This window comes from Colletotrichum paranaense (assembly GCF_030867605.1).
Source record: "Colletotrichum paranaense strain IMI 384185 chromosome Unknown Scaffold_11.1, whole genome shotgun sequence".
NCBI classification, from domain to species: domain Eukaryota; kingdom Fungi; phylum Ascomycota; class Sordariomycetes; order Glomerellales; family Glomerellaceae; genus Colletotrichum; species Colletotrichum paranaense.
This window is the reverse complement of record NW_026848969.1, coordinates 900,885-916,873: the sequence shown is the minus strand read 5'-3', so window position 1 is coordinate 916,873 and position 15,989 is coordinate 900,885. Positions and strand designations below refer to the sequence as shown.

The 15,989-nt window shown below is 55.7% G+C and overlaps 3 protein-coding genes across 3 annotated transcripts; 1 reads left to right on the top strand and 2 right to left on the bottom strand.

Annotated features, from left to right (window-relative positions):
- Positions 1-2,115: 2,115 nt before the first annotated feature.
- On the top strand, positions 2,116-3,264 carry CPAR01_12629 (uncharacterized protein; the record flags this gene model as incomplete). The annotated part of the gene is made up of 1 exon (XM_060496884.1): positions 2,116-3,264. One exon carries the CDS (start codon positions 2,116-2,118, stop codon positions 3,262-3,264), a length of 1,149 nt encoding a protein of 382 aa, XP_060344417.1.
- A 3,409-nt stretch (positions 3,265-6,673) lies between these two features.
- CPAR01_12628 (FAD binding domain-containing protein) lies at positions 6,674-10,144 on the bottom strand (the record flags this gene model as incomplete). The annotated part of the gene is made up of 1 exon (XM_060496883.1): positions 6,674-10,144. One exon carries the CDS (start codon positions 10,142-10,144, stop codon positions 6,674-6,676), a length of 3,471 nt encoding a protein of 1,156 aa, XP_060344416.1.
- A 1,616-nt stretch (positions 10,145-11,760) lies between these two features.
- On the bottom strand, positions 11,761-15,396 carry CPAR01_12627 (heavy metal translocating P-type ATPase; the record flags this gene model as incomplete). Its single annotated transcript, XM_060496882.1, has 1 exon — positions 11,761-15,396. One exon carries the CDS (start codon positions 15,394-15,396, stop codon positions 11,761-11,763), a length of 3,636 nt encoding a protein of 1,211 aa, XP_060344415.1.
- Positions 15,397-15,989: the final 593 nt, after the last annotated feature.

Below are 15,989 nucleotides of genomic sequence, written 5' to 3'. Positions count from 1 at the left end.
CAACATCGTCAACATTGAACAACCCGCAATCTTGATATCTCAGACATGAGGCTGTCACGCCCACGCCTCACGCGACTCCTTCCAGAAGTCCACAATCGCAAGGGGTCATTCTCACATGGCAGCCACACCGTTGTAGATCTGCAAACGCCCCGATACGGGACCTGCTCGGCGCACGAGCCATTCCCACTATCCCAGAGAATCGGAATCTTCAACACATGCCCAGCACCCCTGTTGGGGTATGACAACGATTAATCCTCTTTGGACCGCGCCAACTTTATTTCAAGGCAGCAAGGCTGTATGGTGCTTCATCGTTGGCTCCCGCTAGTACGGAGCAGACCTTCGTCCATCTACGGACAGCATACCACCAGGTACGGAGTATGATCCGGCCAGATTCGGAGGCCCCGACAACGGTCACCCTCACGGTCTCATCTTACCTTACCCGCCGCCTTTACCCCCCGGCAGCGGTGGCTTGCACCAACAAGCACCTACCCTTGATCACTCCACGCATGGTTTAAGCCTCAAGGACTTCACGTTGGAAATCCTGTGAGGCCACCTGCCTTTCTTTTGAAGTGTTCCCTCGTTATACTACGCCTCCCGGTAAAAGGGCGATCCTGCGTCACGCCGGTAACAAGCTTACACCCTTGTCAGTGGCCGGGTGAGACTGGCCTCAAGGACACCCAAGATGGGTCAGCATCGAGCGATCCTTCTTATACAATTTTCTTGTGGCTTAGATCACTATCTGGTGTTTAGTCTTGGAAGTGAGTCGTCAAGTGATGGCCAACTTCACGCCTCGAAAACGAAGAGTGGCAATGACTTGGTACCGAAGGCGGGCGTATAGCCTCCTTGGAACACTGCCACGCACAACCGCAAACGGCGTCTGAACCTCACGAGTGGTTGCTGATGAACATGAGCGACAAAAAATTGCTCATGACTGTATCTCACTTGGGATCTAACCGCAGAAATCTGTACGTGAGATGCCTTTTTCTGTTTCCTGTTTCCTGGCCTAGCCTGAGACGAAGTGTCGTTACAGGTAACCCAACGTCCCAAAATACGCAGCCATACATCGAATAAGATCTTGGAAAACGGCCCCGAGCTGTAATTGTTGGGTTGAATAGTGACGAAGATGCCTTGAATCAACACCCTCAACAGGAAGGTCGTGGAACGAAGTGTACTTGGCCGTGTTGACGCCAGCGGGGTGCTCGGATACAGACAACACTTCCTGCTTCCCATTGTTCAAAGACCTGCTCCTGTTGAACAATACGAGAACCGGACTATCGGCTCACGGCACCACAATTTGACCGAGCTGCGCAACTTCAGTATCCTTACTCCTTCGCTGCTCCCCTATAATACGACGTGTGAAGCTTCCCAAGCCCGGAATTCCCGGGTGGAGTCAAATCGTTCAAAGTGGACAAGGGGCTTCGCATCTACCGATTGACAGGGAACTTCGGGAATTCCGCCCAGATGTACGTCAAATGCCATCTGAGACCCATACTCGAGTGGAATACACCTCCTTCTAATCATCGGGATACATACGTACGCCAACCCACATGCCACCTCCGTTATAGTGCCCGGTTCCATTCGGTCTCTCCTTCGGGGCTTCCATTTGTCGATGCTATCTTCAGCTCATCTTCGCCCTGGTTTGCGTCATGCATGCAAGATACCCGCGATCCCTGGCGCTTGTTTCTTCAAATGGGATGAACAGCGGGCCGAATGGGTTCGAGATGGAGCCATTCTAGATCGAAGAAGAAGGCCGTTTCCACGTTAACACCACAAGAAACATGTTAGTCAGCGGACAAGCGGAGCATGTAGCTCGACCTGGAAGCTCGGTGTCCCTGTTCAGATCAGGAACAAGCAATGACATGCGGCAAGGGTTACACTGGGTGAAAATCCCGCGATGGGGTCTTCCTAAGGGGGCAACGGCTCGGACACCGAGCGAGGATCTTCATGCCCGGCCGTAACGTTGGTTCGTCTGCTCTCATGCTGCTATAAGTTCCCAATGTTTCCCCTGACGTGATTATGTTTCTTCCTCGTTCGTCCATCCTGTCTGTGTGCCACCTTGGAACTCGCCGTTAAACAAACTTGTAAACAAAAGTTCAAGTTCAACAATTCGCCAATATGAGATTCTCAACGCTCGCAGCCGGCCTCCCCCTCGTGGCGGCAGCTCCTCAGGGTCACTCCTTCAAGCAGCAGGCCAACAGCACCGGAAAGAGCCTCATCCTCGACCAGGCCCCCGAGACGTCCCAGCCCTACGCCCTCCGCAAGGGCTCCGGCCGCGCCGTCGCCGTCGGCGAGCAGGTCTACCGCTTCTCCGTCACGGGCAACTCCTCCGCCGGCGCCTTCACCCTGATGCAGACCAACGCCCCGGACTCGTCCGACCTGGGCGTCCTCCCCCACATCCACAAGGCCCACTACGAGAACTTCTACTGCACAAAGGGCCAAATCCAGCTCTGGGCAAAGACCAACAGCTCCGGCGAGCAGGCCCGCGTCCTCACCCCGGGCGACTACGGCGCCGTGCCCCACAACACGGTCCACACCTTCCAGATCACCGACCCGGACACCCAGCTCACGGGCGTCATCCAACCCGGCGGCTTCGAGGAGCTCTTCATCGCCATCGCAAACTCGGACTTTGTCTCCCCCACGGGCTCCGAGTTCGTCCCCGCCGCCTCCAACGGCTCCTCCTCTGGCTCCGACCCGGCCCTCATCTCCGCCCTCGAGGCCTTTGACGTCTACGCCCAACTCGACTTCAACCCCCGCCGCGACCTCGTCAACGGCAGCGCTGGTGGCGCAAACACATGGCACACGGCCGCCAACACCCTCGCGCCCGACGCCGTCACCCCCAATTTTGTCGCCAAAAACCGCGGACCAAAGTACCTCAACGCCGACGGCGGCGTCTACCACCTCGTCGCCCCCTTCGCGACGGCCAACCAGACGGCAAGCAACTTCACCATGGGCACCGTCACCCTGAGCCCCCTGCTCTCCAACCAGACCGCCACCAAGGCGAACCTCGGCCAGCCCCTGGCCTTCCAGCTCGAGGAGGGCAGCCTCGAGGTCGCCGTCGAGGGGTACGACGCCGTCACGCTGATCCAGGGCGACGTCGTCTTCGTCCCGGCTAACGTTGCCTTCACCTACGCCGCCTCGTCCGCCTTTACAAAGTTCCTGTACGTCAGCGGCGGCGGTGACGGCTTCGACTACCAGCTCCTTCAGCGCGCTGTCCCTTGGTCGTATGCCACGTACCCCATCGACGCCGGATTCACTGTGCAGTAAAAGAGGGTGATGTTGCTTTGGGGCAGAGACAGGGTGACAGAGGCTTAGCCTCTGCTCCAGGAACTTTTACAGTACTTCCAAACGTTGTACATTTTTTCCAGAGATATTGTACATGAAATCCTCCTCGCAGAAACAGTTTTTCTACTTTTCTAGTGTAAATATGTTCTCCTGCTCGTTATACCCCCGGGATGAGCAGCCCACAAGCCGCATGAGGCCGACGGCGTCAAGACTCCCGAGGTACCATATGCATTTTCTATCAGATAGTAACAACATTACATCCTTTTGGTAATCTAGTCCAGGTCACTTTGGTGGCAGTGTTTCCCCCCCTTTCGTGATGATGAGATGGTTCATGGAGGTTTGCTAGTCATGAAGCTAGTTACACCGCCTCTGAGTCGAGTAGAAACACTTGGTACGGTGTTTTGAACTGCCGAGGAGGGGTCTGTGAGATGGGTCCAGCGCAAAGCTTGGAAACCCGCCTCGTATGAACAATTCACACTCACGTCCCCTCGCTAGGTATGGTCATATTCCACGTCCCGCCCGGCGAAGCAGTGGTTCCTACCGGGCTAACTTTGACCTCGTGTAAGAGGTCAGCGGGGAATCATAACACCAATTTCCCCGCGAGGCTTTCCACCGAGGCGAACTTCCATCGCAGCGAAATCTCGCAAATCTTCATAACGGTATTCTACTCGGACCGATCACGTAACCCAAATCACTCAACCTTGCGAGTAGCGGATTCTGCGACGAATGATTGTCTAGGGCATTGAGCAAGGCAGACTATTGCCTATACCTCGCCGCAAAGGAAGATGGATTTTCCCCATCTCGAACAAGGACATACCGTCCTCGAAGGAAAACCGAAAAGTTCCATGGTTTGCAAAGATTAATACCAACGCTAATACCATGTGTTTTTGGCAATGGTGGTTCTTTCTTTACCCAGGGAAAGGGGGGCGGGCGAACTTTTGGGAAAAGGGGCTTGGGTGGGTGCACAGCCACTGCCCCGTGGAGTTGTCGACTTGACTAGACTCAGTTCCACTTCGGTCCAGGCAGACGTTAGATCTAGTTATATTGATGAAGCGTATTAGAGTGTTTTCGATTTGCTGTCGAGATAATTTGCTAACTTGATAGTGGTGTGGTCAATATCGCCATCGGGGGGGTTCGAACTTGGAAGTGTCCCATGACATCACAGTAGGCTGGGAAGAAGCCCAAGTTTAGCTTCACTCTTTTTCTTGATATTTCTCCCCTTCGTCTTGGAAATTGACTATAACATGATTTTTCAGGGCGGTTCACAATGAGGATCGCGAAGGAATTGCATTTTCAGCGGTCAGGCATCTCGATGGAATCTTCAGATAACCAACCAACTTGGAACTTTTGTTGGCTTCGTGTATTTTCCAGCTCATCTCACCTAGCATGAAAGCTGCAGAATATCAGAGGATGGACTATTGATTTCTCTATTGCCAAGTTTTCGAATGAATCACTTACAAAACTGAAAAAGGTCAAAAAGGAAAGGAAGGAAAGGGCTGGTGATCACTTACGCTAGAATTCACGCCCCTGTCCGGACTCGAACAGCGCGCCCCTCGGACCAGCACGGCTTCATTGGAGTATTTGTTTTGGCTTCTCTGCGTCAGAGTATAAACCACCCGGCCAATTGGCCGGATGGGTGCTGGTGACAGAAACGGATGATTAGACTCCTTATGTACCAGAGGCAGGTTAAGGAAGGAGGGACGTAGAGGTTAGGAAGGAGCGAGGCGGTAAGCACCTACCATAGCATTCACCGTTGATTCAAAGACTTGTTCATATTCGTTTCGTAGATAATTCTACGCGTTCATCACTTTTGGCTGTGCAGAAGGTTCTCCTGAAGGCTCATGAAGAAACCTCGAGGAGAATATCGTAGGTTCACTCTCTCAAAGCTTCATACGGCAGCATTGCTTGTTTAACTTATTCTCGAACTTGTTCAAGAACATGGTATAACATCTTCTATATCTTCTCCTTGTGATATGTAGAGCTCATTGTCTTTCTATCGGTCGAGTGCTCGGTGCCTTTGCCTTAGACGCGAGGATGGGAGGAATGTAGTTCTTGTGAATTACTTTGTACCTCCTCTTACTGAGTCGATAATACTAGCACCCTAAGATAGTATCATTTAATTACAGAAGAGATCATGATGTTGCTAGCCATGTTCGTGGCGCCCTCTTTCTTACGTATGCAGCAAACGTTAAATGGGCGTGATACCTGGGGCCCTACTCCAAGTATATATATCAGTTTAGACGAGAGCCTAGGAAAAGTGAACCTCATAACTGTATGTTGTAGGTCCCGAATCTATACAGTTGCATTCTTCTGTGTGGATTGACCGTGATATTTGCCAAATTCTTCACTACTTATGGTCAAAAGACGAATCAGCATACGCAAATCTTCAACAATTTCTGAAAACACAACTTCGACTTGACGGTCGGACCAGGCGAATGACAAGGAAGAACAGCTTCTCCCAGTCGGAACGTAAGAAGGAAACGAAAAGACAGCCTGGAGGGCTCCAGGCGCCCGCATCGCTCCGGTCAGCTTCCCCGCCCCGGAAAGACGAAAACAAATGTATGGCGTGACCCGATGCGTACCAGCGGCGCAGCCTCTGCACGCAACCTCGCATGTGTTCTCGCTCCAGAGGAATTGAGACCCGAGCCCGTCTCTGTCAAAATGAGTCTCCATGGTCACGAGGTATTGGCAAGTAACTCAGTGGCGGAGCACCTTAGTACGCCGGACAAAATATACAGATACGTTGCCGTGCTGTCTCATCACTACTATCCTTCTCATCATCCCATTCCAAACTTCTCGAAGTGTATCACCAAACGTCTAAACAGAGATTTAGTAAGAGAAAGCAGTACTGGTAATCATGGAAGTCGATTAGTAGTAGCAGCAGCAATGATCTATCACCTTCCGCAACTGCGCCATATGACATTCATGCTAGGACGAGAGCCGGCCACATCTCCGGCCCATTCTCTCTCGCCACTACCATTCTCACCGATTGTCATGCTTGTCAGAACGCTGCTCTCTCGACCATTTTATCCACTTCATGTACTAGTTACTGCTTATCATACTGGGCGTATTGGGCGGCTGATGGTTGTGTACCCCCTTGATAGGGTAGAGAGATGTAAAGCTTGGGAGATGGTCTCTCGAGGTTCCAACGACGAAGAGCGTTCCCTTGGAAGCATTTAAGAAAAGTGTGCTGGTGCACTGTAACATTCACAAAGACGACAAAAGCACATGACATATGGTGTAACAAAATGTTTGATGCTTATTCGATACGACGCAATTGCTCAATCCAGAAAGCTGGCTAGTAACAAGGAAACTTTTCGATACGACCGTAGCCCTGTTATGTACAAAGAAAGATGCCAAACAGATGTCTAGTACACAAGACGCAAAAAAACTAGTACACCTCGAGGACGTAGCGGCCATCCTCCTTGAGCTTCTCAATCTCGTTGCGGGCATTGACCTTCTTGCCGCTCATCTTGGCCTCGACGTTGATGGCCTCCATCAGCACGTCCGTCACGTCGGGGACAGGCCACGTGGGACCGCACAGGTAGAAGCTGCCCTCGTCGCGGATGTACGACTGCACGACGTCGCGCATGGACTCGCGCATGCGGTCCTGGATGTAAATCTTGCGCGGCTGGTCGCGCGAGAAGGCGGCGCCGAGGTGCGTGATGACGCCGGCGTCGACGTAGGCCTCCCACTCCTCGCCGTACAGGTACTCCTCGCGCTGGTGGCGGGAGCCGAGGTACAGCAGAATGGAGCCGATCTCCTCGCCGCGGGCCTTTTGCAGGGCGCGGTACTGGACGAAGGCGCGGAAGGGCGCCAGACCGGTGCCGAGGCCGGCCATGATGAGGGGCGCCTTGGAGGAGGTCGGGAGCTTCATGACGGAGGGCTTCACGGAGGCGACGACGGTGGCGCCGACGGGGAGGGCGGAGAGGTAGCGGGTGGCGTGGCCGAAGCGGTTGCGGCCGCGGGGGTCGACCCAGTCGACGACGACGATCATGAGGGCGACCGAGGTCGGGGTCACGGCCTGGGCGGAGGCGATGGAGTACTCGCGGCGCTTGAGCGGGGCGATGATGCGGACGAGGTCGTGGAAGGACGGGCGGGCCGAGGGGAACTCCTGGAGGATGTCGACGTAGGTGACGAAGTCGACCTCGGAGCGCTGCTTGAAGTCGGCGGCGCCATCGGCACCGCCGAGGCTGGCGAGAACGGCCTTTTCGCGCTCGTCGGCGGCGAACTCGGACAGGGCCTCGTAGAAGCGCTTGGGGGGCTTGCCGAGGACGTCAATGTTCTGCTTGAGGGACTGGTAGACGGTGCGGGTCTCGAAGGCGGCGTTATCCTCGCGAGCGGGCACCTGGACGAGGGCCTCCGGGTCGAGGCCGTACCACTTGATGAAGGCGCTGACCTCCTCGTGGTCGTTCTCGGCGTGGATGCCGAGGGCCTCGCCAATGTCGTAGGTGAGACCAGAGTCGCCGAGGTCGAACTCGATGTGGAAGATGTTGCGGTCGTAGTTGCCCGGAGTGAGGCGGCGGTTCTCCTTGACGGTGATGGTGTGGGTCTTGACGGGCAGCTCCGGGCGCAGGGCGCTCTCGGTGCCGTAGGCCTCCTTGAAGGCGAGACCCTTGGCCGCGGCCTGCCAGTCGACGAGCTGGGAGGTCTCCTCGACCTCCTCCTTGTCGAAGCCGACAAAGCTGTTGGGCTTGATAGTAGCGGGCAGGGGGCTGACGACGACGTCCTCGGGGAGCTCGGCCCAGGCGGACTGAGACTCGACCTTACGCAGGGCCTGGCCGAGGGCCTCCTGGGTCTCGGCGAGGGTGCTGGAGAAGCCCTCGGGGAGGGCAATCTTGGCGACCTCCTCAGCGGTGATGTCGGAGCGGGCGATCTGGAGGAAGGCAAACTCCAAGAGGACCTTGACAGCCTGGGACTCCTTCTCGGCAAAAGCGGAGGCGTCCAGGATGTAGAGCTCGATGGACTTATCCTGGATCTGCTTGCGCACGACAGGGGAGAGGCGCTTCTCGATGTCCTCCTCCTTGAAGCTGGGGAGGTTCAGGAGAAGCTTGCCACCGGCCTTGACGCTCTTGATGATATCGAGGTCCTTGAGGAGCTTCTCCTCGCCGACGGCAACGACATCGGCCTCCTCAACGGCGTAGGGCGCCTCAATGGCCTTCTTGGAGCTGCGGATATCGGTGCGGACGATACCACCCTGGAGCAGGTTGTCGAACGACTCGTGGACGTACACGTTGCTGGTAGACTCGCGGGAGAGCAAGTTGCTGACAACAGCGGGGGAGTCAACGGCGACAGAGTTGTCAACGTCCCAGAAGGTGTACTGGTGCGCCTGAACCAAGGCGGGGAAGGGCTTGGACTCGGCCTCGGCGCTGAGGAGCTTGCCAAAGATGTCGGCGACGGTCTGGGGCGTCAGGGCCTCCGAGGCGGAGTACTTGACGTCCGAGACGGTGGGGTCCTGGCGCCACTTTCCAGAGAAGGACACGGAGGTCAGAACGTCGGTGTAGAGGGCAGACTGCAGGGAGGCGTCGTTGACGGAGAGCTCGTCCTTGACCTGGCCCAGGACGGAGATGGACCTGGCGGAGGCCGGGATGCTGGCGAGGAAGGCCTCCTCGACAAAAGGGCGGTACACGCGGACGTTGATGGCGCCGACCTTTGCGCCGTCGGCGGCGAGGCGGGTGACGACCTGCTTGGCGAGCTGGGTCTCGGCGCTGCCAAAGACGACGAGGACGGCTTCGGCCTGGTCGTGTCCGTGGTACTCGAACAGGTTGTAGGCGGTGCCGAGCTCGTTGTTGAAGAGTCTGAGGAGCTCAACGACCTTGCCGGCGTCGTCGAGTCTCTTGTTCAGGGACTGGACCTCGCTGGAGATCTTCTTGTAGGTCTCGGCGACGCCCTTCTTGTTGAGAGCGTCCGAGGCCTTGAGGGTCTGCTTAGCGAGCTTGACGCCGTCCTCGACTCCCAGGTTGGGGGTGAGGGCGGTCATGAGAGTGGCCAGGAGCGCGGTGTGCTGGCTCTCGTGGTCCTCGGTGGGGTCGAGGTGCTTATTGAAGACGTCCAACAGGCCGGCGACCTTGGAAGAGATCGCGGCCCTCTCAGAGACACCAGTGGACTCGGAAGTGATGTTGTTGTAGAGGTCAGCGATGCCGCTCTGGCTGAGGGCGTCAACGACGCGAGAGGTCTCGCGGGCGAGTCTGACACCATCGTAGATGTGCAGCGTGGGCATCAGGGCGGCCATGAGGGTGGCGAAGAGGGCCATGTGCTGAGTTTCGTAGGCGCTGGAGCTGGCAACCAAGCCGAGGCCAAGGTCCTCGGCGGTGCGCAGCGCGGTGTCGTAGTCGGAGACGAGGCCGTTCGCGGCATCGTAGTCGAGAGCTGCGACGTGGGCGACGAAGGGGGAGGCGACGCCGTACAACAGGCTCAGCTGGTCCAATGCGCCGCGGAGGTTCTTCAAGCTCAGCGTAGGAGCGAGCAGGGTCTGGGGGAGGTGTCTCTTGGCCAGATCAAAGTCGGGGCTGAAGATGTAGCCGAGGGCGAGGGCGCCGGCGCCGGTCCTGGTCTGGAGCTGGATGAGGTCGGTGGTCTCGCCGTGGATGTTGCGCTCTTGGGCCTCGGCCCATGCCTTTGCGGCGACGTCGAGGTCAAAGGTGGGAGCGGAGTAGGAGAAGATCTTGTCGGAGAGCAGGAAGGCGACCTGCTGGACGAGGAGCTGGGCCGTCACGTAGGTAGGACCGGAGATGGAGGAGAGGGCCACGGGCTGGCCAAAGGGAAGGGTGGAAGAGACCTTCTTCTGAGGGGCGGATGAGGGCGACGACTTCGCGTCAACGACGGCCGCAGAGCCCGTACTCTCTTGCTGCTTGAATTGCATCTTGGGAGGTTTTGGAGAGGACGAATTGGGAATAAGTACAGCAAAGAATATGTGATTAAAGATGGTCCAAAATACACGGAGGACCAGAAGACAGAGCCTCACCACTCGCAAGAGAATGGTTGCTACTGAGAGACAATTGGGACACTCAAGAGCAAGTTGTACAAGTCACTTGCGTCAACCTGAACGAGAGATGAGCTTCTTCGTTCTAGGAGGACCTTGAGGTTTGTAAGTGAGGAGAGGTAAAAAAGGAAGAGAGGTAGAAGTTCAAGAGATGTTCTCGTCTTAGGAGACTCCGAACAGGTTCCGAGCATATAAAAAAAAAGTGAGAGCAGGACCGGCAAAGGAGACCCTCTAGCCGGCACTCACCTTTCAAGCACGGTTAGCTAGCTAGCACCGGGAACCGAGAAGCGCACTCCATTGACTCCATTGCAGCAGGCAATAAGAGACGGGCATTTGTCAGGCATCTTGCTGTCTGGTGGCAGGCGCATTGCTGTCTGCTTTGCTGCTGCTGCTGCTGCTTGTTCGCGTGCGAAACTCGGCGTTTGGAAATTGTTGAAGCTTGGAGAATTGCGACTAGGGGACAATTGCGCCATCGCGCGCCAATGAGCGACCGGGACCCATCTGCAACGGCCCCACATTGCACCATTTCCGATCCACTCGACGTCCCTTCCCTCCACGTTCCCTGGGCCTACCGGTGCACCCAGGGCACCTCCGCTTACCAAATCCGCAATCTTTTGGTCTGGGCTCAGAATTGCGTGCTCGACCATCCGGAAATGCAAGCCTCTTTCGCCCCAGATTCTGACCATTTTACATTCATCGGTGGCGGGCACGCCTCATGCTTTCACTGCCCGTGTCATTGATTCAAGGCTGTCGGTCGGCCTGCCCGGCAATCGGCGGACGCGGTATCCGCTCGGTCACGGCATCGGCTTCCGCTCTCCGTCGTCACCATTCAACTACACCCCATACTGATACTCACAAACTCCCATAGTCAGTGCCCAATCATGTCGTTCGGTCCGTTTTGAAGGACAGATCACGATGTCGTTGTTATAACAACTCAAAAAAATGAGGTTGAAAGGAGCAATTGCTTGAATGATTGGTCCAGATGCTATTCAGCTGCTCTGTTGCTGGAACCTTATACCTGTCGTCCCATATGACCACTCCTGTTCGCCGTTTCCGGACAGTCTCCACTTCAATTGCTGTCCGTCCTTTACAAAGGGAGACCGACATCTTCGCCATATTCTTGTCCCAAGGTAGATGCCTAACCCATTTTTAGATGTAGATGTTGAAGTTGTGGGATAACCATATTTCTCGGGTTATTTTTGTCTTTTGAGTTGGTAAGATCTAATTTGGGGCTTCGCATGAGATTATCGTTTTTGCGTGTGGCGTGTAATTCTCGACCAATTTGGTCTCGCTTGACATCAATATGCACAGCAGACCAATGCTGTTCTGCAAAGAGATCGATCATAGGGATTTGAGACTCAAATTGTGAAGGGCATCTCATAGTATTTGTAACTTTTCTTCAATGACCATCAACAATCCTCTTTTCTATTCAGCACATAGGTATCCTCTAGTAAACAAAAAAAGTGGTAATACACGGCACAACCGCCATACCCTCCCTACTCAATCTTCTTCGCCCGGAACCCAAGCCACGGCACCTTACTCCTCAACGCCAACGAACTCAGCACGACACTGATACTAGACAGCGCCATCGCGAGACTGGCCCACACAGGATCCAGCCGCACGTGCTGCCGCCCGCCGTTCACGACAATCGGGTACAAACACCCGGCGGCAATGGGGATCGCCAGCAGGTTGTAGATGACAGCCCACCCGAAATTGACCTTAATCCTCCTGAACACGGTCCGGCTGAGCGCGAGCAGCGTCACCACGGCCCGTAGGTCGCTCGTCACCAGCACGAAATCCGCGCTCGAGATAGCCACGTCGCTGCCGCTGCCGATGGCGATGCCCACGTCTGCCTTGGTCAGCGCCGGCGAGTCGTTGATGCCATCGCCCACCATGGCCACCATGGCGCGCTTTCCCGTGTGCTCGTCGCCCCCGCCCCCGGTTCCTGCCCGCGCCTTGAGAACCGATTGCAGGTAGGTGATCTTGTCCGCCTTTTCCCAGGGAAGCACCTCGGCGAGCACGTTGTCCGGGTCGATGCCCACCAGGTCCGCGACGGCCTTTGCGGTCACGATGTTGTCGCCCGAGAGCATCCAGACGCGGGTGCCTTGCTCGTGGAGGGCCTTAATGATACGGATTGCCTCAGGCCGGATGGGGTCGGCGATAGAAAGCGCCGCGACGAGGGTCCAGGGGTGGTCATCTGACGTTCTGGTAGAAGGAGTAGCAGTAGGTCTAGTAGCGACCAAGGCGACCGATTTAGCCTCGCTCTTCCATTTCTGCAGTTGAGACGTCACGCCTTCGTCAAAGTGGACAACGTGATCGCGCATCAGCGACTCGTTGCCGACAATCATGTCAAATGCCTCGGCGGGCTTCGCTCCGCGGTTCGTGGCCTTCATGCCCTTGCCTGGCAGTTCCTGGATGCTGTCGACGTCGACCCAGGCGTCCGTCTGCGAGGTGCAGTAGGAGACGATGGCTTTTGCCACAGGGTGGCTACTGTTCTCCTCAACCGCTCGCAAAGTGGCCAAAACCATGCCACGCTCGAGGCTGCTCCCCTCGAGGTAGAGTCCGGCGTCCGTGACCTTTGGCTCACCGCCGACGGTGAGCGTGCCCGTCTTGTCAAAGACAACTACGTCCACGTTGCTAGCCTTTTCAAACGCCTCGCCTCCTCCCTTGGCGAGAATTCCATGCTTGGCTGCGAGACCACCGCCGACAAAGATGGCTGTGGGAGCTGCGAGAGCGAGACCGCAGGGACAGGCGACGACGAAGACGGCAATGGCAAACTGAAGCGCAAAGCCAGCCCATCCGCCCTCTGAATCGAGGTAGTCTCGAGGAAGGACACCAGCGTAGCCGAGAATCAACCACGTGAAGAATGTGATCACGGCAATCAGGGTGATGATGGGGACAAAGTAGGCCGTCAGCACGTCGGCGACGCGCTCCATCGGCGCCCTCTTTGTCTGACCCTCTCGAACGATGGAGACGATCCGGTCCAGCATGGAGGCGCCCGCTGCACCTGTGATGCGTACCTGGATAGCGGAATCCTTGTTGACCGTACCTGCGTGGACCTCGTCGCCAGGTACCTTTTTGATGAGGCGGGACTCGCCTGTCAAGCTGGACTCGTCGAAGCTGCCTTCGCCCTGCACCACGATTCCATCTGCGGCGGGCGACGCACCGTGAGGCACGCGCACAACGTCTCCATACTCGAGCATGTCCACGCCAACAGTGGTGTCGGTGGTCTTACCAATGGAGTCCTTGGTGACGAGGATAGCCGTGGTAGGTCGCAGCTTGCCCAGCATCTCGACCGCGTCGCCAGTTTTCGACTTGCTGTACGATTCGATCAGACGGCCCAGGAGCAGGAAAAGGGTCAGGAAGACAACGGAATCAAAGTAAAACTGCGTGTCGTCAACCTTTGCAGGTCTGTTGATGGCGGCAGCAATCATCTGGCCAATAGAAGAAAGGTAGGCAATGGTTGTCCCGAGCGACATGAGCATATTCATGCTTCCAAACTTGTAGAATCGACGAAGGATGGGTGTCTTGCTGCCCTTGCGCCACAAGTTCCTAATCTCCTTGATAGCTCTGCTGTGGAAGACGTCGGCCCCAAAGAAGTAAACCGGCGTCGCGAGGACGAACAGTGCAATCTGGGCTCGGTTGATGCCCAGAGCCCATGGCTTCATGAGGTAGTGCTTGCCCTTGTCCGTGTCGGAGACAAGACTCATGTAGACAATACCAATGATGAAAGTCGGGATGGCGATGACCAACGTCAAGTAGACTCGTCTAAGGAGCTGCTGCTGGTGCTTTTGTGTAATGAGTTTTGAGCGCTCCTCGAGACTGGGCGGGTGGTAGATCGATGCCTTGAAGGCGGGATCGGCGGCATCGATGGCGGATAGGATTTGCCGAATGGTGAACGAAGGCGCGCTGGGCGTGTACTTGACGGTAACGAGTGGCTTCTCGTGAGTGGGTTTGGAAACAACCTTTAGCCGGTGTGTGAAGGATGTGAGAGAATGCGTAACTCGGCTGGGGCAATGTTGACAGTAGAGGCCCTTGATTGAGATCTGGACCGTCCTCTCTTGCGCGCCCTTATTCTCAGTCTTGACCTTTGATACGCTGTCTAGTGTTGCATCATAGCCCATATCTTCAATGGACTGAACAATGTCGTCTTGCTTGCCTTCAACGATAAAGTCAATGGTGGCGTTGTTAGCCACCAAGTTGACTGCAACGTTGGAGATGTAGTCCTTCTTATTCAGCTGTTCCGTGATGGTGTTGGCGCAGGAAGCGCAGGTCATGCCGCCAATCGCCACAGTTGCTCGCCATTTCTTTTCGTCGCTTTCGTCTCCGCTGAAGTCATCGCCAGGCTCTGCGTATTCCGTAACGCTGTCAAGACTGGCATCATAGCCCATGTCTTCAATGGCCTCCGCAACCTTTGACGCGTTGGACTTGTCTCTGATATCAACCGTGGCACTGTTGGTGACCAGGTTGACAGTGGCATTGTCGATCCACTCCTGCTTGTTGAGTTCCTCGCTGATAGTATTGACACAAGACGCGCAGGTCATACCACCGACAGAGAGTGTGACTCTCCATTTTGTGCCTCCTGAGGCCATTGCTGTGACACTGTCGAGACCATTGTAGAGCGAGCTGCGCACACTGTTGACGTGTGAGTTTAATAGGTCTGCGGTTGAAGCACCGCTATCCTCTGAATCACGGCATTGCTTGCAGTTGAGCAGGTGGGCTTCCCGCTGGGCCTCGGGTGAATCAGAAGACCACTTCGGAGCGAAGGAGAGCAGGCCATCGAGGGCGCCGCCGCTGTGAGCGCCAGCGTTGATGTCCATGACACCAGAATCAGGCTGGGTGAAGGTGATGGTGTCCATGTCGAATTCGGTGGCAGCCGTGGTCGTGACACCGCAAATCTCGAAGCCGGCATCTTGAAGTGACTTGGCCATGCACCGGATGGTGATATCGGGGGTTGGCGTGTGTCTGTGTTCAATGGTGACGACGGAGGTGACAATGTTTGGTGAGACCCAGATGACATCGTGACTGGAGGACTCGCGGAGAGCCTGCTGGATAGAAGAGACGCATGATGGGCAGTGCAAGTTGGCGAGCAGAAATGAGGTGGTGATGCGAGGATGCCTTCCGTCGTCCATCGTCACGGACCGATGGCTCAGTGGCCGGTGTTCCTGCTAGTTGTTGTCGTCGCCGTCCTTTTTGTAGTTAGAATGATGGAGCCGGTGTGGAGGGATGGTAGATGCGTTGGCAGCCTTGAGTGGAATGTTGAGGGAGCTCACGGGAGGGCGACTTGGACGCGAAAGTTGAAACCAAGGTGTGAGTTTTGCAGTAGCTCAGGCCAGCTTTCGGAGAAAGCTACAGGTGGTTTTAGTAAGATACCCGTCCTTGTCTTTTCTCTTATTTGAGATATGCGTGAGGGAGATGCATGGATACGAAGGACTGAAGAAGAAAAAAGCGTAGAAGTAAGGAAAATTGGTAGAATCAAAGGCCGAGTGAACAGCAGATAGATGAGCTTGGGCAGACGATGTTCAGTTTGCTTCAAAGCTCGGTGTCCGAGATTTTTTTTTTCTCCAAATGAATGCCGACGCGAGGGATTGATGCCACGTCCCTTTGATGCAGCACTCCCGAAAAAAAGCCTGCAGTTGCCAGGAAAAGATGTAATATTTACGAGAACGCTACGATGGTTTTACCTTGGCCCCTAGGTTTCTTGATCATTCGGTGTTTGACTCTA